General features: G+C 37.7%; 4 protein-coding genes and 3 non-coding genes across 7 annotated transcripts; 4 read left to right on the plus strand and 3 right to left on the minus strand.

The window, feature by feature from the left end:
- Positions 1-4,294: 4,294 nt before the first annotated feature.
- On the minus strand, positions 4,295-4,955 carry LOC113284214. Its single transcript, XM_026533626.1, has one exon. It carries the CDS (start codon positions 4,905-4,907, stop codon positions 4,419-4,421), a length of 489 nt encoding a protein of 162 aa, XP_026389411.1. The 5' UTR covers positions 4,908-4,955; the 3' UTR covers positions 4,295-4,418.
- A 9,221-nt stretch (positions 4,956-14,176) lies between these two features.
- TRNAI-AAU lies at positions 14,177-14,250 on the minus strand. The gene has a single exon. It is a non-coding gene; the product is annotated as a tRNA-Ile (tRNA).
- An 87-nt stretch (positions 14,251-14,337) lies between these two features.
- Positions 14,338-14,411, minus strand: TRNAI-AAU. Its single transcript has one exon. It is a non-coding gene; the product is annotated as a tRNA-Ile (tRNA).
- On the plus strand, positions 14,344-15,373 carry LOC113280508 (LOB domain-containing protein 21-like). The gene is made up of 2 exons (XM_026529124.1): positions 14,344-14,349; positions 14,469-15,373. Exons 1-2 carry the CDS (start codon positions 14,344-14,346, stop codon positions 15,102-15,104), a joined length of 642 nt encoding a protein of 213 aa, XP_026384909.1. The 3' UTR covers positions 15,105-15,373.
- A 1,874-nt stretch (positions 15,374-17,247) lies between these two features.
- On the plus strand, positions 17,248-22,713 carry LOC113284215 (la-related protein 1-like). The gene is made up of 5 exons (XM_026533628.1): positions 17,248-17,385; positions 20,170-21,334; positions 21,437-21,586; positions 21,823-22,008; positions 22,256-22,713. Exons 2-5 carry the CDS (start codon positions 20,228-20,230, stop codon positions 22,334-22,336), a joined length of 1,524 nt encoding a protein of 507 aa, XP_026389413.1. The 5' UTR covers positions 17,248-17,385; positions 20,170-20,227; the 3' UTR covers positions 22,337-22,713.
- A 140-nt stretch (positions 22,714-22,853) lies between these two features.
- On the plus strand, positions 22,854-22,926 carry TRNAA-AGC. Its single transcript has one exon. It is a non-coding gene; the product is annotated as a tRNA-Ala (tRNA).
- Positions 22,927-26,441: 3,515 nt separating this feature from the next.
- LOC113278436 (S-adenosylmethionine decarboxylase proenzyme 4-like) lies at positions 26,442-27,879 on the plus strand. The gene has a single exon (XM_026527270.1). The coding sequence runs from the start codon at positions 26,508-26,510 to the stop codon at positions 27,570-27,572; it is 1,065 nt and encodes a 354-aa protein (XP_026383055.1). The 5' UTR covers positions 26,442-26,507; the 3' UTR covers positions 27,573-27,879.
- The last annotated feature ends 94 nt before the right edge of the window (positions 27,880-27,973 follow it).

Genomic DNA, 27,973 nt, shown 5'->3' on the forward strand with positions numbered 1-27,973 from the left:
TGATATGAAATTTAAGTGTAGTACGACCAAGCTTGCTTGTCTAGTGTTTGGAGAAAATGAAGTCTGGTTCACTGTGGTCTTAACTGGTGTGACACATTTAATCTATCAAGAATCACTAACTCAACCTTTTTTTTTTTTTGAACGATCATAACTTATGAAACCCACTTTAAGAAGATCTAAAAAGGATGAGGCAAAAATAGAACACCTTTAATAAGCATCCAAGTTATCCTACATCCTTAAGTAGATGAAGGTCGCAATTATTGGCTAATAAAAGAAATTTTTTTCGAGTTTCTGACACCCGCTCCATTAGCTGCCAACAGAAAGAAAGAAAAGAAATCTAAGTTCAGAACAACAACAATATAGTAACACTCGTTGATACAATCAACTAACATCAAACAAAGCAATATAAGAGCAAATGATATACAAATCAACTCTAAATCTATCAAAGCAGGCATTCCCTCAAATAAAAAAGGGTTTTATAGAATGAATATGAAAGCCTTTAATCTTGCCATCAAAGTAGGCAACCCAAATTACAAAATACATACAAACAATTCAATAAACCAACTGAGTTTGGTATAAGATCTGAAGAAAAAAAGTAGGGTTTTGGTATAAGATCTTGCACCTTCGTCATGCATCTCAGGATACCAACCACGCCTGAGAAACACATGAACAAAGAGGCATTAGGATAAACCACGTCATCAAAGTAGCAGTTAGATAAGATAATATGTCAAACCAAAAATATTAATGATGTGCAATCACTAAAACCTATAAAAAGAAGAAGAAGAAAAAAACTCTGCGGAAGGAAGAGATATTAACCTCAACATGCACTAAAAACCTACAGAAAAAAAAATCACGAAAGATGATGTCAGTCGAAAACGTACCTGGTAACTTGGATAAAAGCTATATTCAACTCAAAGTCAAGATGATTTGTGCACGACCTCAGCTACAATTCAACCTCGATTGTTGCTATATGCAGTAAACATTTAGAAAGGAATCAAACTCCCTTTCTAAAAAAATCATTATCTTGCATAATAAAATAAAAACTACATAATCATTGACTCCATAAGTCACTGCTATGCCGTCTGAGTTAGTACTTGCATTATTTACGGATCCTTGGAATTCTTAGCAGTCCACACATAACTTGTCAACACATACCATTTTTCATAATGAGCTAGTATTTCTCTGGTCTGCAGCTGAACACGCACTGGCAAGATATTTTTGATGCTGAGCATCTAAATAATTAGATATGAATCCCCAACTTGGAGGCCCTAGGAAATGGATATGATACTAGATTAATTTGCATAGGCTGCAGTTGATTAAGAAAAAGAACTACCTACAACGATAACACTTAGATGACATTAGCATAGATCAAACAAAAATCACCAACATCTATAAAAGTTATTCATGTCCCATACCTAATTCAATCAGTCAGCTACCTAGCTAATTATCTTTGCTCAATGTTGTGTCGGTAAAGAATATTATACACATTTAACAGAAAACAAAGATGAGATACGAAAGGACGTGTCATAATGGTGGCGTCCAGAATATCCCAGTTAGTTAGATTTCAATATAAATCATATAGGTAGACACTGTATGAGGTAAAAGCTCAGTTGATGGTTTAAGAAATACTCCTATAACTTTTTTCTTTTTTATTATGACTTCTAGTTTTACAAACCAAACTTACTTTAGTACAACCAAATGAATCTGCAAGAAATGTTATTATAGTTTTAAGAAATACAGCTGACTTTGATAAGAGATCTAACTCATACTGGAAAGTAAGCATCAAAAGTGAGTACCTGAAGCCAAGCCCGAAAAATTCTATTAGACAAATTCGAAACTGACATATGGAGCAAGATAGGGTATGTTAATGAAGCCAATAAGCGCTATATATTTCTACGGATATATTTCAAAGTCAGAGCAACATGCTAAACATTACAATCACTTCCCTCTTCAAAGAAATGCAATAGTGAACTTAGAAAAACCATGAAAGCTATATAAAATTACAAATCACCTAATGTTGAAGTTCACAGAGTGCTTCATGCAAATCAGATCATGTGAAAGCTCAATGTTCTGATCACAAAACGATTCAATAAGTAATTAAGGCTTAAAAAGAAAAGAAAAAAAATCAACTTAATTTAATCAAAACTCATACAGTATAAACTCTTTTAATTAATACTCGATTATTTAATAAACTCTCTTAAATAATATTTTTGGCCGGTCCCAAGTCGGGGACAATGTGCCAAATTAATAATTCGCTAAAATTATAAGATAATACTTTTTTGATTACCTATGTAGGCCCCACATGAAATATAAATTAATAATGCATTATATATATTCAATACGTTATTGATTTACGAAGACTTTTTGAAAAATGATTTAATTGTCTTCCGTTTTTTGCTAAAATCGATATCGTATTGAATTTCATCTCTAATTTTTCTTATCATTGTAAGAATTTTTGGTGTTGCTGGATTATCCTTGTTGTGCTTGAATAATCCTCTACGAATTTCATCGGTCACTGTTGATTTTTTAACACCTTTAAGATGAGAAGCCATATTTGTGTGTATGATTTGTTTGTCTTAGTAATATGATTTCATGTTGTACTTATGTAAAATATATTTTTATTTGTTAGTAGTATGATTTCATATTGTATTTTTATATGATCTTTTTTTTTGATAATAAATAAAAATTTATTTAGAAAATATGATTTGATATTGTGCTTACAAAAAAAATATGATTTGATATTGATATTGTTTTTATATAAGAAAAAAAATGATTGGATATTATGTTTATAAAAATATGATTTGATATTTATATTGTATTTATTTAGGAAATATAAAAGATATGATATGGTATTTTGTTAGTATAGAAACTAATTATTTGCTATGAAATTTATCTATAAATTAATAAGTATTAATTTATTGGTTAATTAATATCTCGCTTAATTGATAAATTTTGATAGTCCCAACAACATTAATTTATAGAGTTTCTACTGTACTACAAAATACTAACCATGATTATACGTCTGGATTTGCTAATTTTCTCTCCAAATACTTGGTGATCTCCTTGGTTACTTCTGGGATTTGATGATGAAGTTCCATGATTTTCTGCAGAAGAAAAACCTGGTTTAGATTTAGAGAATCAATGAGACATAAACAAAAGAGTTAGGGTTTAGGTTTTAGGTTTTTTTTGCTCCCGTGGAAACAATTTTGTTTTCCTCTTTTTTTTTTTTTTTTTTTTTTTTTTTTCTCTTTTCTTTTTGCTCTATTGGGTTTTGCTGTTTGATTACCTGTATGTTAACAATTGAACGAAATGCACGTTTTGATTGCTATCAAACTCTGATAAAAAAAACAAATTGAAATAAGAAGCCGTGCCTGCAAAATAAGAAAAACAGTGAACAATCAAAAAATCATTAATCACTAAATCTAAATGAAACATTGAATGAAAGAAAGAGAGAAAGATAATAGAGATGCGGCATGAAAAAAAAAGGAGGGAAGTAGGATTTTCACAAGGGATTAGTCTGAAAATATATGCAGACGAAGCTTGTAACATCTCATTGGCCATCTTCTTTTGGACTTGCTTTTTTTTTGCATCAATCATTATGTTTTTGCAACCATTAATAGTTGGTTAGGATTTGTTTTGTAGAGAAGGAAACCTAGGTTTGTTCCTAGCATTTTGTTTTTTTTTTTTTTGATTTCTGGCATGATAAATATAAAAAAAAAATTTAGCAAAAAAAAAACGTCTTATTTGTCTCTTTTTTGAGGAAAAGTGGAATGGAGCAATTCTAAAGAATGGGTAAGGGTCACCGTTGAACGTGGAGCTTTATGTGCTTAGGATTTTAAAGGAGTTAGATAGGAGTTGAAATGGCACTCAAATTTTTGCTAGACTGTAAGAACAAGTCTAGTGGTTTCCAATATATCCAAGCTTTTTCCAACAAAAAGCAAGGAGATTTCAAGCGTATGTTCCGCGTAACATTTCTAAGTGTCAAGTGACTGGCCGCCTGGTCTGACAGGGCGGAAACAACAAGTCACTTGCCGATTCATTATCAAACTGTCCAGTTAAGTGAGTGTTAGACAGGCAAGTTTAAAATCCTGTGGTTTTGAGAGGTCTTTTCACTTTTCAGTAAAGTTTGGTAATTCATTCTCACTTCTATTTTCTGTGGTTCTCAAATTTTCTCCTATCCAATTATATGAGATATCCTATCCATCTAACTCAAAAAAGAATCTGAATGAGTCAGATTTGGCGAGTTAGATTATCTTTTAACATACACAATGAGTGAGCCTAATCACCAAAAAAATTCATCAAATCTTCACGAATTTCATTATATATATAGTAAATTACAACTAAAACATTGTATTTCTTAATCATGATCCGAAAATAACAAACAAAATGTGATTAATCACTCACCACACAGCAAATTTTTAAGCACTTTCAGGTCCAAGGATTCCATTAACAATGGATGTTGCAACCAAAACTCCAACAGCCTCGGCACCTACAACAACCCCGGCCTGAGTTAAACCACCAACGCCACCACCAAAACTAAACGAAGTTGCCGCTGACTCTAGCTCTTTCTCTGCATTTTCAACTCCTTCTTCAGCGGTTTCAATTCCCTTCTCTGCATTTTCAAGAATCTCTTCTGCTTCTTTCTCTACTTTCTCCAATTTCTTCCTTATTCCAAAAAGTCCAATGTCTTGTGCGTTTGCAGACCCTGAGGATGATAACTCTATGGCTGTAAGTACAGTTGAAGCTGTTAGTAGAAGTAAGGATTGTCTTCTGCTAGATAAACCAGCCGAGACCTGAATTCTTGACGGAGTGCATTTGTAGGGAGCGGCGTATGTGGTGGTGGTGCTGATACGAGGCCGTCGAAGGGATAGATTCTGGAGCAGTAGATGTGAACTTGTGGAAGACATTGCTCGATCTTCTTTGCTTTGGCAAGAACCTCATCCTCATTGCCTTTTTTAATATATAGGGTGCATTTAAATTACTAAATCCTCCCTACATTTATGTATTTCGGGCATTACAAGTTGATGTCCAGGCTGCAATCCTTAGATTGCCACATGGGCTCAAAACCAACCGTTGAACTCAATCAACAGTCACATGCCGGTATTTTGTATTCATCTGTAACATATTGGGATCCATCCAAAGCACAAGCCTGCCCGGGAGGTGTTTGGATGCCATAAGCGGAAGTCAGCAATTACAAAACAACTTGTTTCATAAAAATTCAACTTTTTAATCTCTAAAAGTCATATTAGAATTTCAGAATGGTGATTCCAGACTAACACCATGTTTGTTTACTCCTGACTCAACTGAGTCATCTGGATCTGATTGAAATCACTTGACTTGAGTCAGATCTGACTCAATATGTTTGTTTTGAATCAGATCTGACTCAACTGTTTCAAAAATATGTGAGTTAGTGGTTTAGTCCCATGAATCAGGGATATTTTATTACCTGATTCAAACGGGTCTGAGTCAGGGATTAGGTCCGAGTCAGAAGTCGAGTCAGATCTAACTCAAACAGAAAACAAACGGCCTGACATCTGACTCGCGTCGAGCCAGGGATTTACCCGGATCCAAACTGGGAGTCAGATGCAAACAAACATGTGTAGTTCTGATTTTTTTACCTTCGGAAATGAAAGTAACTTGTCAAATAATATCAAAACAAGCTATGTATAATCTGCTAGACATTGCCTTACTCTTCTTATGAGGCCATTCCCACCTTATGAGGACATAAGGTAGCCTACACTGTCCGCTCAGGCCCAGTCCATACCAAAGCTATCGAGAAAATTATTCCACAACTTAGATTTTTTTCCTTACGGTGCAGGAAAACTAGAAAACGTTTACATTAGTTTCTCGCACCACATTACAGAAGAGACGGCCGCTATGAGTAAAGTCAAAAAATCCATCTACATCGAAGGATTTATGGCAGTTAGCAAACGCTATTACACTGAAATCCCCACCTACGTCTCATTTCCTTTGATTAATTGCCCAAAATGGGAGTGTGATTAGACCTGCTTGTTCTTGATTGGATTTAACCTGAGGATTTGTCCATTATGCAAATCTGGAAAATATTTGGAATCTCTAATCTGAGATTTGAGTGATGGACTGAGACAGGTCTGACTCTTCGAATAATGCCGTAGTCATATATGACTCATACGATAGAAGACGGTAGCTTCTTGCTCATCCTAACTATACTGATGGCTTTACCTCTGAGGCTGAAATTCGCAACTGAAGTCAAAGAGAGCTACAGTCAAGAATTAGCAATGGACAAAACAAAAGGAGCCTATAAAAACTGTTGATAGCCAGCACGTATCTTCTCTAGAAATCTTTTCGAAAACGACTTTCTGATCAGCTTTCTTCCCCACCTCAATCCAAGTGGGCTACGTTATGTCACATTTTTTGCTCCCAGCCAAACTGTTTTTCGTTTAGCTGCCATATGCAAGATTTGCTGAACAGTGTTACAATTGATCTCCAGGATGGTTTCAAAGCATCAAGTGACTTGCTGCCTGGTCTGACAGGGTGCGGCAAGTCACTTGCCATCTATTGCCAAACTGTTCAACTAAGTCTGTGTTGGACAGTTAAGTTGAAATCCTGTGGTTGAAGGAAACGGCAAGTCTTTTAGATAGTGTTTGGTAATTGATTACAATTCATGATCAAATCAAACACAAAAAAAGAAGATCTTATCTAAATATCACTTCTTGTTTTATTTTCTCTGGTTCTCAAGATTTTCAAGATGTTCTTTTTCTTGTTTAATGGGTGTTGAATTGAAATAATACCTTATCTTGTTCACTGCTGCATCAATGAACCATCAACTCACTGTTTCCTACTTATTGTTGGTATTATGGATGAATTATGTTGCTCGGTGTGGGAGTGGGAAGCTTTAAAGCAGAGAAAAGAAAATACGAAATGTGAGTAGTCTTATCAACTTTCTAGGTGTTCTTGCTCATTATGATAAGGGTGACTAACGATTTTTGGCGATGAATATGATACTTCCCCACCAGTGAAAACTACGTCGACTGATTTTTTTTTTTATTTATACATTTTACGTATTTAGAATCTCATCTATTTTGATAGTTTTTAAGGGTCTCAACATTTGATGCAATATTTTTTTGAATAAAATATTTGATGCAATATTTTTTTGGTAATGAAAATAATATATACTTCTTTGAAAATAATATATACTTCTTTGTTAGCGAAAATTTTATCGATAAAACATTTTGGTATATCCACGTAGTTAGAATCTCATTCGTTATGATAATGTTTTAGGGCTCTCGATAGCTCGCATAATATTTTCTCGAATAAAAAAATAAGGTGACCAATAATTTTTTTTGACAATGATACTTCCGTACTAGTGAAAAATTGTGTCAATCAAAACTTTTGATAAAATTAAGTATTTAGAATCCCACAAACTAATACTTCTCCATTAGCGAAGAATATTTTGCTATATTTACGTATTTAGAATCTCATTCGTTTTGATAGTTTTCTAAGACGCTCAACGGTCCACATAATATCTTGTTGAATAAAAAATTTAGCACTCTACATAATATCTTCTTGAATAAAAAATTAAGCCGACCAATAATTTCGGCAATGAAAATGATACTTCCCTACCAGCGAAAACCGTGTCGATCAAATATTTTCGAAATGATACTTCTTCACTAGCGAAAACCGTGTGGATCAAACATTTTGGTATATTAACTTATTTAGTATCTCATTCTTTTTGATAGTGTTCTAAGACTCTCAGTGGTCCACATGGTATCTTCTTAAATAAAAAATACATCTGACCAATAATTTTCCCTATTAGCGAAAAGTTTGTCGATCGAAGATTTTGATATAATTACTATTTTTTTATTATTATTATTTAAAGAAAGGCGCCGCAAAGTCGCCTTTCTCTTAATTTAATATTATTATTATTATTTTTAATTTAATATGAAAATATACAAATTGTTCAAAAGGATTCTCATCCGACAAAAAACTGGTAGGGAGCCTAGCAATAAGCTGGGCTCGAACCCCTTTTTGTACTACCACACTTAGCCTATGAAAAAGAAAATCCCCAACGCGCACATTTGCATCATAGCTGGCCATGTAATTGCGAAAACATTTAATAAAAATTAATCATTTCAACTCCAATCTCACCGAGAGTAGTAAAAGCCAAAGCCTCAAACCCACAGCCATATGATGTGCACTTCTCCAGATACTTGGTGTTCTTACCAGTGACAACATCTTTGAGAGCTTGTCCCAGTTCCAAAGTACGACTTCCTGCAAAGGGCGAGATAATCGTCACATCCAAACAAATATCACGACCATTATCCCAATTATGCACCAGAATGTCTACCGGTCTCAAAGAAGTGCCATTATCAGCAAGAAGTCCCAAGTCCACCTCCTTACGCGCCGGAACTCCATCCTGATATCATATGTATGCAATTATATCACGCACTAGATCATGTCTAAACTTTAGGCCTACCTCATTCGCACAATGCACATCTTGATCACCGAAAATGTCCATTTCTCTCTTGCAAAAGGGGCACATGCTGTCCAACTCAAAAAAGGGGATCCCAAGTCTGTAACATAACACCGCACTGAACTGCCTCGCACCAATTGTCTGATTTAAGCCAACAATAGGAATGACCATTAAAAAATCCAAAGCATGCTTCATTTGATTACTCTGCCAAAGCATCGAATCACGTTTAGACAACTTGAAATTGGTAGTCAAATCCTTCTTTACTGCATCAAAATAAACAACCGCCAAGGTTTTCATAGAATGAGTGGCAAAGCTATCAATGTATATAGGAGAAACAAGACTACATATAGAGTTGAAGGAATCCACAGCTCGTACGAGGTTGGTACTGAAACCAGTGATGCCAGTGCGTCTCAAGATAACAGACTGGAGTTCAAGGGTCTGTAAACAAGATGCCAAATAGCAGTAATGCACGATATCTTGCATCGAATAAACCCCTACGCCTTCTAACCTAAGAGGCAAAGTGGAAAGCCTTTGTTGCAGGGGACCAAAACCAGGCCCATTGGTAGTCCCCGGCAACGGCGCCAAAAACTTGGTAGTCCCCGGCAGCGGCGCCAAAAACTTGGTAGGCTTCGAAAGGGTATAGAAATTGAGCGCAAATAAAAACGGGGGCCTACAGTAATACCGCAAGTGCACGGTCGTCTGTTGTAGCTCGTGCAAGTACGGGTCGATCCACAGAGATCGGGTGTGTTTCGGAAATGTGTTTTAGCTAATTGGGTTCCTAAATTTGCTTTGGGCTTAGAATACCCCTTTGGAAGTGTTGGGCTTAATGTACTATTGGGTTTGTTCTCAATAAAAGGAACTGAGCTTGGGCTCAGTTTGTTCTTTGAAGTGCAAATGGGCTTTGGTCTTAAATTTAGGCTTTTGACCTTAATGAAATTTGGGCTTTGGTGGACTGAACTTGAGCTTTGATTTAGCTAGGCCTTTGGGTCTTAACCTGAGCTGTGGTTTCAGTTTGATGGACCTTTGCTTGGCTGCAGGAAGCAGCAGCAACAACAGCAGCAGCAGCACAAGTGCTGCACTGCAGCAGCAGCAGCTTGGCAGAGGAAGAGAGCAATGCAGCAGGAACTGCAGGAAGGCAACAGCAACAGCAGCTGCAGGAGAAAGAAGCAGCACCAGGTAGCAGGCCTAGCAGCAGCAACAGCAGCTGCTTGGCAGCAGCACAAGTGACAGAGAAGGCAATGTAGCACAAGTAACAGAATGTACAAGCAGTAAGCAAAAGCAACACAGGGCAAAAATAAGGAACAAAGCAAATGAAAACTAAACAGCAACAATCAGTGAACAAAAGCAAAACAAAGCAAAAGCAACAGAAAATAACACAAGAATGAACCAAAGCCTAAGGCCAAGGGCAGGGTTGTGGTGAAGCTGAAATGAAGCAAAGCTAAGGCAGGATACAGGCAAACTAAAAGAATGGGAGGAAAATTAGCTTGCTCATTGTCACTAGTGAGCACTAATTTCCCCCAATGCACAATCAGCACATTGCATACAAGCATACACAGGGAATGGCAAGAAAATCAGCTTGCTTTAAGCACTGATTTCTTCCATTACACAATCAGTTCATTGCTTCAAATGTATCTAGCCTAACATTCCTTCAAATGACAGTGAATTAAACATGACACAACAATGAGGATAAACATATAAACAAACATGAACATAAGCACAACTAACAGGAGCAGAACTGAAATACTAACAGGAATTAATTTAACCTAACATGATACTTAACACATTAACAGTGAATAACACAACATCACAAACATAACAAGAGCACATCAATTAACAAGAAACAATATTGAGAACAACATGAACTGAAATGAGCTTGTAAATTGAAAATTAACAGTTAACAGGACATGAGAGTCCTGGATGTGGGCTAATCCCAACATAGAACTAGAAATTACCAAACATTAAAATTAAACTAACATAAACCTAATTGCACTAACAGTTGAAAATTAAATCAAAATTAAAAGTGAGCCTAACCCAAATTGGGTGGTAACTTGGCTAGTCCAAGAACACCTTCAAATTGCTCTACACACTCTCTATTTATAGCATACAATTACCCAAATTTTTCAAACCCTAAAATTAGAAATTAGGTATTCTTTTCAATTCCGAAATTGCTCACCAAATTCGCTGAATTGGTGGTGACCCATGCCTCTTTTCTTCCCTCTCGGTCCTTCTCTGCCTCCAATTGCGTCAATTTCTCCCTAATTCGAGGTGTTTTATCAACCCTCACCTAGGTCAGTTGGTGAGAGGAGTTAAAGCAACTCGGCTAGGGGGATGGTGTGGTGTCGGGTGATGATGGTGAAGACGTGATGGCGCTGCAGAGGTGGGGTGGTAGAGATGGTGGTGACAGAGGTGGAGAAGGTGGTGGTGTACGGTGGTTTCTGCAGAGGAGGGTGATGGAGGAGAGTATGGGTTCGATGGAGAAAGGGGAAGGGTGCGTTTGTTTGAGGTCTAGGGTGTTCGGCACTTGGGTGTGAGGCGAGTTCATCGATTTTTGATGTTCAGCGAGACTAAGCCGTGTGATGTGGAGCTGGTAGGTAGATCGGACGGTGATGCGGAGGCAAGCGGGGAGCGACCGTCGGATGAAGGGATACAACGAAACGAACGGTGCTAGATTAGGTTAGGTGCTGTAGTGTAAGGAGGGGATATCAAACTTTGATGAACATCAAGGGAGAAACCGTTGGATTCAACTACCATCTAATCTGAAGGCTTGGAATTTCAGCGCTGTGGTGCTCGGCATAGACTTCAGATTTTGATGCTCTATGAAGGAGCGACCGTCGGATGCTTCTGAGAAATGATCTGATGGCTGAGAACGGAGGCGCTTTTGTGTGTAGAAAATGAGGTTGTGCGCACCATTCTTTGCGGCTTCCTTGCGTAATTTCTCCCGGCTTTTCACTACTTTTCTGCTCTTTTTGCCCCGCGACTCATCCGAACTTTATTTATTACCTAAAAATGCAAAATTAAGTAAGAAAAATATTTATTCTTGAAAACAATGAAAATACAGAATATGGGATAAAATGTAGAATTAATGATCAAAAGATGAGTTAAATGCCAACAAAAAGGGATAAATATATACAATATTTGGCACTCATCACCCATCACCCGTAATCACATGGTGCAGAAACTTATAAAGTCGAGCGTCAAACAAATCTTGAGCCTCATACATGTAGTCCGGCATGGTAGATCGAAGAGCAAAGTATAGGTGTGAAACTCCAGCACAATTCCTAAATAAAAGAAGTTCACACTGTGGATCTTCATGTTTCTCAACAACATCAACAAGTTCCACTGTTTTATGCACTCTCTTCACAACCATATCAGCATTATATTGGGCAGCAAGACTGACGGGAGCTCCAAGCAGTTTAACCCCTTTTTCTGGCCTGCTAATGTCCGGCGGGAAAACACCTATTGTGGATGATCTGGGATCAGGAGAAGGCCAGAATAACTCTATTTTCCTGATGTTCAGAAAAATCCCCCTAGCGGCACCTTCATCTTGAATGATCTGAAGAGCTTTGGCAACCATCAAAGTGTCACCAATCACCTTGCCATCATCAAGGTACCAGTCTTGCAGTTCTAGCTCACAAATTTGGCAATACTCAATATTAGAGGGTGGAGAGTAAGAGCAAACAAAAGCGGTCCAAGAGGATCACCTTGTTGTACCCCTTGAGCTTAAGAAAGTACATGATCCATGTAGTAGAGGCGTGCTGGTGAAGCGTAGCAAAATTCAACCCAACGAGATATAGAGGGACATAAATTACGTACCTCGGCAATCATAGCAGTTCTATCGATGAGATTGAATGCATTAGAAAAGTCCACCAACAACATGGAAAGATTATCCTGGTTCTCCTTCTCTTCTAGCACACGATTAACAACATGTAAAATCGCCTCTCCACCACATTTAGCACCAACTCCAAACTGGAAATCACCCAGGTAAGAGCTTATCTCTTGGTCAACAAAGAAAGTAGCGCACTTAGACACAAGCCTTCTCCAAATTGTGCCCACTACAATCAGATGCAAACCACCACCCGGTTTGGTAGTGGAGTGAGAGGAGCACTAGACACAAAAGCTCCCAAAGCAGATGGGCAAAAGCCTGCCAACCACAAGTTAACCACATCCGTAATAGATGCGATTAATTCATCTGCTAAAACAGCAACAACCCCACTGAGAGCATCGAGGAGGTTTTGCGCACGGAATCCATCTCTTCCACATGAGGTCCCTTTAGGGAAACTCTTCAATCTGCCGAGAACCAACTCCGTCGAAGCTACCATGGAAGTTTGGGAAGGTGGAGAAGATGGAATCACCGGCAAACCAGTAGGGGGGGGTGCTTGCATTGAAGTTCAGCCAAGGTGTTTTCATTATTAGGTGCGATTCCACTAGAGGTAAGGGTGCGTATAGTAGCTGCGTATAACCCATTTCTGAGTTTGTCTCTATATAAACGCAGATTGGTGGCCTCTTGGTTTTCCTTTTTAGCCTTCTTCCTTATTTCTACTAGCGCCTTCTTCCTCTCGTCATTCATATTAAGAACTTCTTGAATCAACACTGCACAACCATTGGGCTCGGTCCAAAGACGTAGAGCACGGTTAACAGACTTGATCTGTAGCTTCTTCATCGTGCTAGTTTTCTCTTCCCGATCAGAGTCAGCGACGTGGAGGGTGCAAACAAGAAAAAGAATGAGTTGAATCCAAGATGCAAGTTCACCAGGAATGACAACTACTCTCTGCAAAACAGCCTTGAAGGTTCGTGCAAAATGTAGCCTGCACTTAGCTGGAATGCTCGAAATGGTGGGTATATGAGCTAGAAACACTGTGTTCGATAACTCAACACACAGGGTTGGTGTAACAACTTCAACTACAGCTTCAGACGTGACTATCATTCTGGCAGGAGCAGCAATGCCATAGATGGAAGCAAGAGGAGGAGCAAGTTCATACGATTCCAAATGAGAGCATTTCTTACCTGTTGCATAGATGTGCATGCAATGAGTGCAAAGCCAACTCCCAAGATGTCGCAATGTAGGTTCTCAAGCCTGGTAAACGTCACGGCAGTTACGGACTCTCTCTCGGCATCTATCAGTCCCCCCTTCTCGTTTGTAATGGAGATGCTTCAGATGATTGAACAGGGACACCTTCTGTAATCCTTTCCCCACCAACACCGTTTTTACACCCATCGAAACCCTTAAAGGGACAGTGAAACAGACCTACTATGTTCCCAAAATTAGCATCGAGGGTAGCATTAGCATCAGATATTGAAAGGTTCATAGAGTTGTTTGAACTCAACATCAAAAGAAACCCGTAAACCCTAAAAACCTAGGAGGAAACCTTCAGCCAGTGATGCAACAAAAGCGCAAGTGGTAGTAGTATAACAAAAAACGGAGGAGAAAAGGGTTTGGAGACAAAAGACGAGAAGAAGAAATCAAAAGGAAATGGTTTGATCAGATGAAAACCAATAACCTAGAAACCCCTTCCATCGCCGGAATCTCCCTTCCGGGAAAAACGTAATGTGTTTTGGTTTGATCAGATGAAAACAAATTACTATTTAGAAACCCATTGGTTTTTCTAAGACTCTCAGCAGTCCATGCAGTATTTTCTTGAATGAAAAAATTAAGCTGACCCATAAATCTTAGTTATGAAAATGGTACTTACAAAAAGTGGGTCGATCCAAAATTTACAAAAACATTGGCCCATGCATGCCTCGAACCTGCGACCTTCGCGTTATTAGCACGACGCTCTAATCAACTGAGCTAATGGGCTGTTGGTTTGATAAAAGGTTTCATCGTATTTACATGTTTAGGATCTCATCCAAATATTGCAAAATCGAAGAAAAAAAATTAAAAACTTTGGCCCATGCAGGTCTCAAACCTGCGACCTTCGCGTTATTAGCACGACGCTCTAACCAACTGAGCTAATGGGCCTTTGATGTTCATTTTGTCAAACTATCAGATGTGTACATTGTATGTATCGTTTCATAGACTTTCAGAGTATATAAAGGCTACATAGAGCATGGAAGTGGAGAGGAATGTATTCTACAAAAATCAATATCAATGAAGAAGGGTCAAGACTGTCCTGCTCGTCCAGCTCCATCCTGTGCAGCCTGCAAATATCTAAAGAGAAAATGCACTCCAAATTGTGTATTTGCACCTTACTTCAAGTCTGATGAATTGCATAAATTTGTTAAAGTTCACAAGGTATTCGGAGCTAGCAACGTCAGTAAAATTCTCGGAGAAGTACCTGCAGAACAACGAGAAGATACGGCAAATTCACTGGTTTACGAAGCCGAGGCAAGATTAAGAGACCCTGTTTATGGCTGTGTTGGTGCTTTAGCTTTGTTACAAAATCAAATGATTCAGCTTAAGCAAGACCTTGCCATTTCAAGAGCTCATCTTACTTGTTATGCTTCCGACACTCCTCCTCTGCAACCACCACCACCTCCTCCACCGTCTCCTATCATTTCCAGTGACTACTTTGTTGACGGCCTGCTTTCCTCTGATGAATTTGCAGTTTATGATCCGGTAAGCGCAGGGAGCACTTCCAATCCAAACTACTCAGATTGCCAACCACATCCGTATTCCGGTGCCACTCCTCTTTCTGCTTCATTTCCACAATAATTCTTCGGTCGATCGATCAACATTCATGGAACTGCTCGGTTCGACCCCCGCAATACCATTGTTGTTCCGGTTTACATTGTTTTATTATCTCCTAGCTAGCTTGCATAGCCACAAATTAAGCATCTATATGTACTAGTAGTTAATCATTGAATACATTATTAACCGGTAATCGGTTCAAGTACTAAATAATCTTCATGCCCGCAAAGGTTATAAATTACAGAATATGTCACCACTTACCAGTTTACAGTGGGTGGTATTTGATAGTGCAATTACGTGTGTCATAGTTTGCAGTCTTGCTTGTGCTGATTAACTTTGTCTTTTAGACCAACTCGTTCATTAGTAAATTAGCAACACTGCAGCTAAGAATCATTAGAAAAAGACGTAGGCATGCGTATAATGACATTAAACTTATACGTACGATGAGCAGAGTGTCCAAATTGATCTATATCAATACTCTCGCAAGTATAGGAAAGCCTATTACCAATGATCAAGTCCTTCTGGTTAACGTCTTTGGTTCTAACCACGTCACGAATTATTCGGCGAGTTACTAATTAAAACGAGTGTATACAAGGTGTAATCATAATTATAATTTTCACCGTCAAGATTTAAGAGCATCTCTGGACTCAAATTCTCTCCTCCATTTTCTTTTTTCAAAGGCACTTCCAAAATGGGTTCTCTGAATCTCTGCTAGTGAGGTTTCGCTTTTCATTTCAATCAAAATCAGAGGTATTATATTCCCCTGATTCATTCTCTTCTTACAGTTTGGTTTTGAAAATCACTGCTTCAGTCAAAACCCCTAGACTTGTCTTCGATTTCAATTCTGTTGTTAGGATTTTGCTTATTTTGATTCCATACTCAAACTGTGGATTGTGAGATCCATGAAAATTTTATGCACTCTATCTGTTTGTTAAAAGTCCTGAACCAGTGTATGAGCAGATTTTTATGAATTTATATCTCTTCTATTTCTGATACTCATGAAACTGAATTTGTTAGTATAGCTGCTTGCTTGAGATGTGTTCGATGACCATTTTTATGCTATGGTTTGAATGCTTAATGAGATGTAGAATAAAAGCAAAAATGCCCTGTGAAGATTTGGGACTGCTGTAATGACATGTTAAGACATCCGAGTTGTATGTTTATATGTTTCTTAAGGAATGATCGCCATTAACCACGTAGTATAACAAATTCTTTACTATTTTGTGGACGTAGTAGTATAACATCTTCTTTTTTAGTATTCGGAGCGCGTCGAACTAACAAGGGCCGAGACATGTTCAAGAAATTGAAAATTTTGTTGAAGTGGAAGAATCTTTTTAAGCTCAGAGAAGAGTAAAGAAGACTAGATGTGTGAATGTGAATTTGAAGTTGAAATGAGGAGTATTTATAGAACTCAAAAATTATAGCCGTTAGATCACAAGAGTTTTCAGCCGTCCAGATTCAGCCGTTGACACTTCTATGAAAAACGCGACGCTTTTAGGAAGGACGCTGGCGCTTAATCAAGAGCGCGTGCTGGAAAGACAAGCGCCAGCGTTTTTGGCTCAACCGCCAGCGCTGGAGCGAAGCTCGCCCGACCTTTCATCAAGCGCGTGCTACATCCTCCAACTCAATGAACAACCCAACAAATTTGTTGGTTTGAGAGTCCCTTTTTCATGTTTGTTGAGTGCATAGTAGGAGCAAAATGAACAAACATTGAATTTGTTCATTCCATAGGAACCGCTCTAAGAGTGTAAACCATGTAAACATCATAGGTTTGAAAAATTCAGCAAAATTCAGCTTGTTGGAAAACTAGTCAAGAACTTACTTCTACAAGCAAAAAGATCTAAAATTTGTATAATACCCTATCTTACACAAATAAAAAAAAGTAACTTTTTGTGAAGCATTATTTGTGCTTATGACTTCTGAGATTGACTTTTAAAAGCACTTGTGCTACAAAGATCAGAAGCAAAGTCGATCTACAAAAATCGAAAGCAAGAAAAATTTGCTTAGCAAAAAGCTAATATTTTTTTGTCTGCATAAGTTATTCTGAAATTGTGTCCCCAATCAAACTTGTAACATTCTTATGTCAAGAAGTGAAAAAGTAACTTGTGAAGTTTTATCCAAACAGGACTTTGGACTTGACGAGTGTATACAAGGTGTATTCATAATTATAATTTTCACCGTCGAGATTTAAGAGCCTCAGTACTCAAATTCTCTCCTCCATTTTTTTTCGTAAGGGCACTTCCAAAATGGGTTCTCTAAATCTCTGCTAGTGAGGTTTCGCTTTTCATTTCAATCAAAATCACTGGTATGTTATTCCCCTGATTCATTCTCTTCTTACAGTTTGGTTTTAAAATCACTGCTTCAGTCAAAACCCCTAGACTTGTCTTCGATTTCAATTCTGTTGTTAGGGTTTTGCTTATTTTGATTCCATCCTCAAACTGTGGATTGTGAGATCCATGAAAATTTTATGCACTCTATCTGTTTGTTAAAAGTCCTGAACCAGTGTATGAGCACATTTTTATGAATTTATATCTCTTCTATTTCTGATACTCATGAAACTGAATTTGTTAGTATAGCTGCTTGCTTGAGATGTGTTCGATGACCATTTTTATGCTATGGATTGAATGCTTAATGAGATGTAGAATAAAAGCAAAAATGCCCTGTGAAGATTTGGGACTGCTGTAATGACATGTTAAGACAGCCGAGTTGTATGTTTATATGTTTCTTAAGGAATGATCGCCATTAACCACGTAGTATAACAAATTCTTTACTATTTTGTGGATGTGTGTAAGCAATCAAATTTCTTAGCTAATGAGAGCTCTTAGGGTGGTTGGTCTATGTCATTTAAAAATTATATATGGTGGCTTGAATGCTTAATATGGTGGACACCATGAATATACCTTGTTTTGGTGACTATTCAGTTTGAAGTAAGACGGATACAATTTTTACGATAGGTTAGGTTTTGTTGGATGTTTACAGGTTACATTGTTTCTGTACAGGGTTCAATCAAAATCTCTGACAATCTCTTTTTATTCATTATGTGCGGAGAAATGAGAAATTATCACATTGTTGTTTTGGTCACGAGTAATGATGGCTGACTATGAATTTTGCACATATTCGTAGATCGTAGTTCTATGTGACAGTAGGTTTCATGAATGCTTGCTTGCGATGTGTTCGATGAATTTGCTGATAGTCATGTCATATACACTGATTACATATGTTGCAACACCATTTTTATGCTGTGGATTAAATGCTTAATGAGATGTACAATAAAAGCAAAAATGCCTCTCTGAAGATTTGGGACTGCTGTAATGACATGCTAAGACAGCCAAGTTGTACGCTTATATGTTTTTAAGGAATTATTGCCGTTTAACAATGTCGTATAACATGTTCGTCACAATTTTGTGGATGTGTGTAACCAATCAAATTTCTCAGCTAATAAGAGCTCTTAGGGTGGTTATGTATTAATAAGCTCTTCGCCAGGGGCAAGTGGTTTAAGCTTAGGCGCCGGCACATGAACTTCTTCGTACCATTTGCTGTGATTCCGATAAGACCCATCAGGAAGAGTACATTTTTTATTAGCCATCAAGAAACCACCTTGCTGAAAAGATATACTTTCTAGGTCCAAAAGTTGACGCTGCCCTTTCAACCAACCACTCTCTGAGTCTCCATCAATCACCGGACCTCTCCTCTCCCAGTCTCTATCCTCATCTCCACCACCACTCCCGTCCTTCAATCGCCTAGCTTCTTCTCTAATATTTTTCTCCACACTTTTCTGCCGTTCTTTAGCAGTTGCCCTTGATAATGAAACTAGGTTTGATGATTTCATGTTGGAGGTTGCTGGAATGTGGAGTTATAGTCCTTAGACTATGACTATGAAGTATATTCTTCCAGGTCATGGAAAAACACTTATTACGATTGCTAATGACAAAGATTTGCAACGTATGATCAACTTCCATCAGAGTTCAACCACGGCGGATATTTTTGTTATAACCAGAGATGTTATTCATCATGATGTGTCCAACATGCCTGCCAGTAGGTCTAGTAGGACAACCATATCAGAAGCTGTGGTTGCTATTGATGATACACCAGTTGATGGCATTATTATAAACTCAGTTGAACCGGATCCAGTATTTGATGTTCCTCTTGAAAGTATATCTCCAAATCAACCACCAGCTATTGCTGTGACTGCTGCAAGTGCTGCCAAGCATCATAGAGCTGTAGAATGGGAAAACACCATCACTGGTGTTGACCAAAGGTTTACAAATGTTCATGAATTCCATGAAGCATTGCGTAAATATTCTATTGCACATGGGTTTGCTTACAAATTCATTAAGAATGATAGTCACGTGTAACTGTCAAATGCAAATATGAGGGTTGTCCATGGAGGTTACATGCGTCGAGGTTGTCGACTACCCAGTTATTCTGTATTAAAAAGGTAAGCGGAGTGCATTCATGTGATGGGTCTATATTAACAAGTGGTCTAGGTCATTTAAGGAATTATATATGGTGGCTTGAATGCTTAATGTAGTGGACACCATGAATATACCTTATTTTGGTGACTATCCAGTTTGAAGTAAGACGACAATTGTTACGATAGGTTAGGTTTGGTTGGACGTTTACAGGTTACGTTGTTTCTGTACAGAGAAATAAGAAATTATTACATTGTTGTTTTGATCACGAGTGATGATGGCTGACTATGAATTTTGCACATACTTATAGATCGTAGTTCTATGTGACTGTAGGTTTCATGAATGCTTGATCACTAGATGTGTGTACACTTCCCTTTATGTTCTTGAATTCAGTTTTCAGACATTTATGGTTTATCATAATTTGGAACTGAGTATGTTGTTACGGGTACACACATTTTTATTTGGGTAAGAAATGTTTTGGTATGACGACTAATGAGACCAGCATTTTGGGATTTTGCATTTGAAATGAATTTGCATGTGTTTTATCTAGATGAGAAATCAATGGATATATTATGGAACATCATTCAAATTTCAGTCCTTACACTTCAGTTTTTTTTGTATAAGTTAATCAATTTAGGTTTTATTTCTATGACTTACGGAATTTGTTTAATTGACAGTTCAAAAAAGTGCTCAGGCACATAGAGCTAGTTTCAAAGTATTTAAACAGAGCTAAAAATGAGTACAGTAAGAGGAAGTTTGGGAAGATTAGCGATTGGTAATAGTAGCAATTGCAATTATCTTTACTCCGCATTCTCAACGTTTTCTGGAGGCGGCAGAGGCAGAGGAGGAGGAGGATTTGGTCCTCCAAATCCTCAATTGGGTGGTGCTGGAAAATCAGAACCGCTTGATGGTGATAATAATGGTGGTGATGAATTCAACAGCGTTCCTTCTGGGTTGGGTCATGGTAGAGGTAAACCTATTATCCCTGCGGCAAACTCACAAGTCCCCCCTACATTTTCATCATGGATACCTGGAGTAAATCCACCATCAGTTGGTCGTGGAAAACCTATCCAACAACAAGCACCGCCACAAGAACAACTACAATCAGCACAACCACGACCTAGATTCTCGCAGCAGCAGCAGCAGCAACGACAAGCACCGCCACAAGAACCACTACAATCAGCACAACCACTACCTAGATTGTCGCAGCAGCAGCAACAACAAGCGCCACCTAAGTCTTCTTTGTCACAAGATGAATCTCAATCATTTCCACCAATAAAACCAATTAGTTTCACCCGACAAGATTCATCAGAGTTGAACCAAAATGCCTTACCTGGTGCCGGAAGAGGAAAAACCATTAAGATGTCAGGGAATGAAGAGAGACCACAAGAACAAAACCGACATATCCGACCTCCTCGTCAACCAGCTGGAGATTCTAGAGAAGGAAAATTTGAATCACAACAAAGGCCTAATCGTGCAAGCACTCCGAAGCTGAGCCATGAAGATGCAACTAAGAGAGCAGTTGAAATTCTATCTCGAGGCGGTGGAGGTGGTCCAGCTGGAAGTGAAGGTGGAAGAGGTTTTAGAGGAGGAAGGGGAGGACGAGGACGAGGAAGGGGGGGACGAGGAGGAAGAGGACGAGGAGGATTTGGTGACGAAGAGGAGGAGGATATTGATTCTGCCCTTGTTCTTGGTGACAATGCTGATGGCGAAAAATTGGCTTCAAAACTTGGGCCAGATAAGATGAACCAATTGGCTGAAGGATTCGAAGAAATTTGTACCAGAGTGTTACCATCTCAGATGGACGAGGCTTACATGGATGCACTTCACAGAAATAATCTTGTAAGTATATGTTTGTTTCATCCAGTAGACGTGGATATGGATCTATGGTATATTTTCTCAACGTATATGTTTTATACTCGTTTGGTTTGATCTTTCTTGTAGATTGAGTTTGAACCAGAGTATTTGATGGGGGACTTTAATTCAAACCCAGATATTGATGAGAAGCCTTCTGTTCCTATCCGTGAAAAATTGGAGAAAGTGAAGCCTTTCCTGATGGCTTATGAGGGTATACAGAGTCAAGAAGAGTGGGAGGTATGTTCGCATTCTCAAGTTGTATACTGACTATAACTTGCTACTTCGAATGCATTCCCTTCTGAATGTATAACAGCACTACACCAGTTACATAAGTGTATAATTCATATTCTGTTATTCCACTTTTCGTCTGATTGGTTTGGCCAAGTAAATGAAACCCTGGAAATCATTTGCACTTTTGCATTATATCATTTCTGCTTTCTTATATGTTATATCCTAAATTGTTTCTTTACTAGAAAATTGTTGAAGAAACCATGGAGAAAGTACCACAGATGGAAAAGCTTATTGATATGTACAGCGGGTCTGACGTAGTTACTGCAAAAGAACAAAAACAAGAGCTGGAAAGAATTGCAGCCATTCTCCCTGAAAAAGCGCCTTCATCTGTAAAACGGTTCTCAAGCAATGCTGCTCTTACACTTCAGGTTTGTTACACCCTCTTTACAACTTTCAGAGTATACATATATATAGGCATATAGCCTTAGACGTCATCAGCCGGTGTGTTTGTGTGTGCATTGTGTGTTATGGTGGGGGGAGTTTGGAGTTGGTGGTGGTCATATTAACCTCTTCGAATTTATTCTGAGTGTGAGATTAATTGCATTATTTGTTGATTGCACTGAGATAGTTGTCTACAGAATTAAACGCTCTTCCTTTTTTGAACTTGATCTTCAGAACAACCCAGGTTGGGGATTTGAGAAGAAACGTCAGTTCATGAATATGCTAGGGCGGGAGGTATCTAAGAGTTGCAAGTAAGGCATGATCAGTGCGTATAAAGATGGAAGGAACCATTTTCTTGACCTTCAGACAAGTCTGCCACCAAATATATCGAGGATTCAAGGAAGAAGCTTACCTATTTCCTACGGTGCATTCCACCCAAGCCGAAACTAGTGCCACAAGCGAAAATCTGCATACGTTTTTGGTTTTTACAAAGTTTAGATGGTAACAAAGCATGAGATATTTTTTATTGAGAAACTGTTCTTTCTTTAGTTCCTCAACTTGTTAAACACAGGTTTCTAATTTTAACTCACAGATAAAAGCTCTTCTCAGCTTAGGCTCCGTTTACAACTCTTCCCTGTTAAAATCCCAGGGTTTCATATCAAATGAGAAAGCACATTTTTCAGCAGTTGCAACTTTGAGGGTATACTCATAATGATTCAGAACAGTGTTCACATATTTTTGGTCCTTATCATTTTAACCTTGTCTTCTGGATGCGACGTTCATCCAAATGGCATATAAAGACAACTGGATATTTCCCACAATTACCAACCTCGGGGATGTAGCTCAGATGGTAGAGCGCTCGCTTAGCATGCGAGAGGTATGGGGATCGATGCCCCACTTCTCCAACCGTTTTTTAACAATATTCTTAGTTTTTATTTTTTTTTTCTTTTTTTGTTGTTTTGGTTGGCTTGTTGTACCTCGTTTCATTTGCCTGGTACATATACTTGCAACAACATGACTGCAACTTTTCAAATTTTTAGAAAGTTCTCATCCAGATTTTGGCGTCAATAGTAAATCCGTGCTAGTTAGGGCTCATACACGTGGAATGATGGGTAACATATGGTCGGAGAATAACCCTATCCAGTGAGTACACAAGTCATAAGATTAACTGCACGAGAAATGATGAAAAACGAAGAAGTTAGGTTTAGAAGTGTTTAACAAGTATTATTACTTCGGGGACCAGCAAGATATACATCATATGCATGTTGCTAAAATCACTTAGGTAACACTATTCAATCCTTGTGGTTATATAATTAGGTTGCTATAATTTTGTTAAACCAAAGATTAGCAACGAACCATTCCAATAAAATTTCATTTAGGTAAAAAGGGTCATCGAGCGTGAACTAAAAGACACGCAGGAAAATGGCGCAATTGGATAGCTGCATTTTAAAAATGAATGCATGGCGGCGAAAGCCATACGAGCTTATAAAAATGTCGCAGGATGAGGGTTGCGGTAGGGACGTAATGTTGGGGGATTGTGTATCATCGTACGAGTCTGTGTCAGGAATTCGAGTCGAATGTGCCAATGAATTGGGGTACAAGATGGATGATGAAGAATGATATAAAAGTTTTAAGCTATAAAAATTACTATGTACCTAGGAACTGATTAGTAGGACCAAAAGACAATTAGAATTAGAACTAAGAACTCTAGTGTATACAAAAAGTAATTAAAACGTTAAAGCCTTGAAGGTTTTTCAGTAGACCATATTATGAGTTTTATTCTCACTAGACTACAAGACTTTAAGACAAAATTCCGGGGACCGGAAACCTAATCCCCGACTATTTTATGAGTAATTTCCGACCATGTTACGGTCATAACCGCTTTATTTATTTATTTATTTATTTTGATTACGAAAGATTACGGAGTTGACGAGTTTTAAATTTTACTGATTAGTATAATGTTACCATTGTACTACAGTGACATCAGTGATCGATGATAGTGGTGCATCTCGTAGAACGGTGGTGGTGGTGCATTCAGAGAATGGTGGTGGAAGTTGGCATGTGGTGGTGGGTCTTAGTGCGTTTTTGTTTTTGTTTTTTCGATCTCTTATACTTTTGTGGTGCATCTTTTTACTTCCGAAGAAGATTGGATGAGAAAGTAAATGATGAGATGCGATTTGATTCTCTGAATTTTTTTTACAGGGAATATTGACAGTACTTTTTTTACTTTTAGTTTTTTTGATGTATGCAGGTTAATAATTGATGGTTAATAGCTTGGGTTGTGCATGCGCGCATGCAATTCCCGAGGGGGGAGTGATAGAGAAGTAGGAGGAGGAAATGATGGAATGCCACCAAATACAAAATTATCAGTGTAATGTAGTTGATGAAACACCATCATCTCATTTTGCCATATTATTACTATTCATTCTCTTATTGTGATCATTTTATCCAACAAACAAATTAGGAAAGTGGAGATTTGGGTTCTAAGCAAAAATGAGAAACTTTTATACTTATTTGGTTCTTCATATTGGTAGAGTGTTTGGGTACAGTCTAAGAAGCTATTTTTCTAACTTGATTGAGAGGATGTTTGGATATCATCTGACAAATTACAATTCGGCTTAATTAATTTGAAAATATAATTCCAGAACAAATAAATACCAATTTGAAATCAATTTAAAACATCATCGACAATGAGGGAAAACTTAGGAAACTAATTGGGATTCTAGCGACAAGTTGGCTCCAATAGAAATTTGAAATAGTTTTGATAATTTTAAAGGTCATTATCTATTTCTTTCTCGTAGACAATAATATTATGATTCCATATGTAGAAATTATTGAGGCAAGCAGGAGCATTTGATTCCAAACAAAATTGCAATTGCATAAATTAAGTAATTTACCTTTTTTATAAAAAATATCGGAAGATGGGTCATTTGTCCAAATATATTTAAAACATGATTCAAATGGACGAGTAAAAATTTATATGGGTGAAATAAAACACCAGAAAAATAGCAAGGATGAAACTGAATTCATCCAGACTTAAACTTAAAAAATAGCAAGGATGAAACTGGATGCATCCTGATGTAAATTAAAAATAAGAAAAAATATTTGAAAATGGGTAGGATGAAACTGTTTACATCCTGACTATTTTTAAATTTTTGTTCATTTAAACAGTATCAAAATCTAAATGTCATTTTCACCCAGGAATTGTTGATTTTAGTCTTTTTCACAAATTTTATGATTAGGCATATAAAAATCAAATAAATTAAGCATTTTTTAAGCTATGTTTTTGTTCTTTTTTGATTTAAGTAATGCTTAAGTAAAATAGCAAATTGTCCCGTAAAAAAGAAAAAGAAACGCAAAGGTAAAAAATGAGAGAGATGAAAAAAGGGCAAATGACATTGCCACCTAAAAAGAAACAACAAAAAAATATCCAATCATTATCATTTTGCAAATTTTTTTGGGCTTTTTGATAAAATATCCTTATTTTTCACATTACACTAAAAAAGTATCCCCGTTTTTTTGAAATTTGTTAAAGTATCTCGTTTTATTCAATAGTCAAATTCCATCCAGTTAAGTGCTAGGTGGCAGTTATCTTTCCGATTAAAAGTCCTATTTACCCCTGAACTACATCTCCTTAGAGGGGAGGGTAAATGTTCCGACGATCCTAAAAATGGTGTAACGATCCTGAACGGGGCTCGACGAACCTGAAAGCATTGTCACGATCCTGAACCGGGCTCGACGAACCTAAAAAAATATCGTAGAAGGTCGATTTCTTCCAACCAAAAACCCCAAAACATTTGAGATGATGAATCCTTTTTGGGGAATGCTGTAACGAACCTGAAAGCGGTATAACAATCCTGAACCGGACTCGAAAAGCCTGAAAAATGATGTATAAAATCAATGTGGGAATAAATAAAGGGCAAATATGTAAAATAAATTAGACTTAATTAACATTGGATGGAAAAAGTAACGTGAGGGTATTTAAACAAATTGTAAAAAAACGGAACATTTATTTTTTGGATATAAAAAAACGAGGCACTTTATCAAATTCCCATTTTTTTCCTTTCCTGCTCTCTCCACAATCTATTTCTTGTAAAATTTTATATTGTGAGAAGCATGCATGTTTAAATGTTTAAACTTTGCATGCCAAAGCAAAGGCGAATACAAACCCCACTATAGACTACGCGTGACTAAATTTTGCCATTTCCCTCCTCCCTCACTTCTCACATTCGTTTGTCCTAATGAATGAATGCGAATGCCATTGCCATTGCCAGCAGCATAACAAGAATAAACTCTCATAATGCCTCTTTTCTTCTTGGTTCCCTCACACGCATGCCCTTATCATTCTCTTTTTGTCTTCTATCTCTCTCGATGTTTCCCTGCTTCCCTTCCTCTATAAATTTCATACAGTAGTTCCCATTCCATTTTCACTCTCAACTCAACCCACTCACCAACTTACTCACACAACAATCCATCTTACACCAATATGGCTGTCTCTGGTTTTGAAGGTTTTGAAAAACGTCTAGAGCTTAAATTCTCCGGTCATGACGATCCAAAAATGATCGGTACAGGGCTTCGAAGAATCGATTTCGACTCCATTCAACAAGTACTTGATGCGGTGCAATGCACTGTCGTATCAGCCGTGGGCAACCGGCATTTCGACTCGTATGTTTTATCCGAGTCAAGTTTATTTGTGTATCCAACAAAGATCATCATCAAAACATGCGGGACTACACAGCTTCTGAAATCAGTTCCTATAATGTTATCTCATGCAAGTGATATCGGTCTTAACATATGCAGTTGCAGATATACTAGAGGAAGCTTCATTTTCCCTAAAGCACAGCCATTTCCTCATACAAGCTTTAGAGATGAAGTTGAGTACTTAGATCAAAGTCTGCCTAATGATCTCTGTTACAGAAAAGCTTCTGTTATGCCTTCGAAGAAGCAGAAGAAATCTTCGCATTCTTGGCATGTTTACTCTGCTAGTGATCATACTGACCATGACATCGAAGACATGAATTTTGATCATGAAGATGGTATTTTCACTATTGAAGTTTGCATGACTGAACTTGATCAGATCCTTTCGCGTAATTTCTTTCGATCTTTTGGTGACAGTACTCCTGGAGAAGTTGCGGGGAAAGAAATGACGAAACTTACCGGTATAAACAAGATCAATCCTAATGCTCTTATATGTGATTTCGCATTTGATCCGTGTGGATACTCCATGAATGGGTTGGACAATTCTTGTTATTCCACTATTCATGTCACGCCGGAAGATGGATTCAGTTATGCTAGTTTCGAATGTGTAGGGTTTGTTGATGATTATAAGAGCATTAGAGAAACTTTAAAGAGAGTTGTGCAAATTTTCAGACCGGGAGTTATGTCTGTATCCACAACAAGTTCGTCGAGTCAATGTATGTCGAGATGTGTTACTAATGCTGTCGAGCCACTTGGAATGAAACGTCGGAGTTGTACGGTCGACGAGTTCCCAGCAGCTGGAGTCGTTGTATTTCAGACATTTACGTCCGTTGGCCGGAAAAGATTGGTGTAGTAATAGATATTGCAAGAGTTGATTAGAGAAAGGGTAAAGGGGGAAATTAAGGAGGGTACTTGAGATTTTTTTTCTTGTTGCATGAACATGCGTAGTTTGGAATGATGATCGGTAGGGTTGTTAATGGGATATCATGTCACTCCGTAGCCTGTATTCAATTAGAAGGGGTTTTATTATGTTTTTAGAAATATTTACTTTTGTTGTTTTAAGATGGTAAGTACATTATTTTTTTCATTGTTCATGTATGTAGCCCATGAAAAGAATTTTTAGAACCTTTTTAAGCAGTGTGAATGTGAGTTACCAAGGTTAGTGCAAATCAATAGGTCTAGACAGACCCAGCTTCGTGCTGATAAATGCAGAGCAGCAGAGCCAAACAAAGCCGGCTCTGAAACTCTAACTTT

This window comes from Papaver somniferum, chromosome 5 (assembly GCF_003573695.1).
Source record: "Papaver somniferum cultivar HN1 chromosome 5, ASM357369v1, whole genome shotgun sequence".
Lineage (NCBI taxonomy): Eukaryota > Viridiplantae > Streptophyta > Magnoliopsida > Ranunculales > Papaveraceae > Papaver > Papaver somniferum.

Coding starts and splice junctions, on each gene's coding strand:
- LOC113284214 (XM_026533626.1), bottom strand. CDS start 4,907: ATGTCTTCCACAAGTTCACATCTACTGCTCCAGAATCTATCCCTTCGA.
- LOC113284215 (XM_026533628.1), top strand. CDS start 20,228: ATGAGTACAGTAAGAGGAAGTTTGGGAAGATTAGCGATTGGTAATAGT. Junction 21,335..21,436: donor CACTTCACAGAAATAATCTT/GTAAGTATATGT, acceptor TCTTTCTTGTAG/ATTGAGTTTGAACCAGAGTA. Junction 21,587..21,822: donor AGAGTCAAGAAGAGTGGGAG/GTATGTTCGCAT, acceptor TTTCTTTACTAG/AAAATTGTTGAAGAAACCAT.
- LOC113278436 (XM_026527270.1), top strand. CDS start 26,508: ATGGCTGTCTCTGGTTTTGAAGGTTTTGAAAAACGTCTAGAGCTTAAA.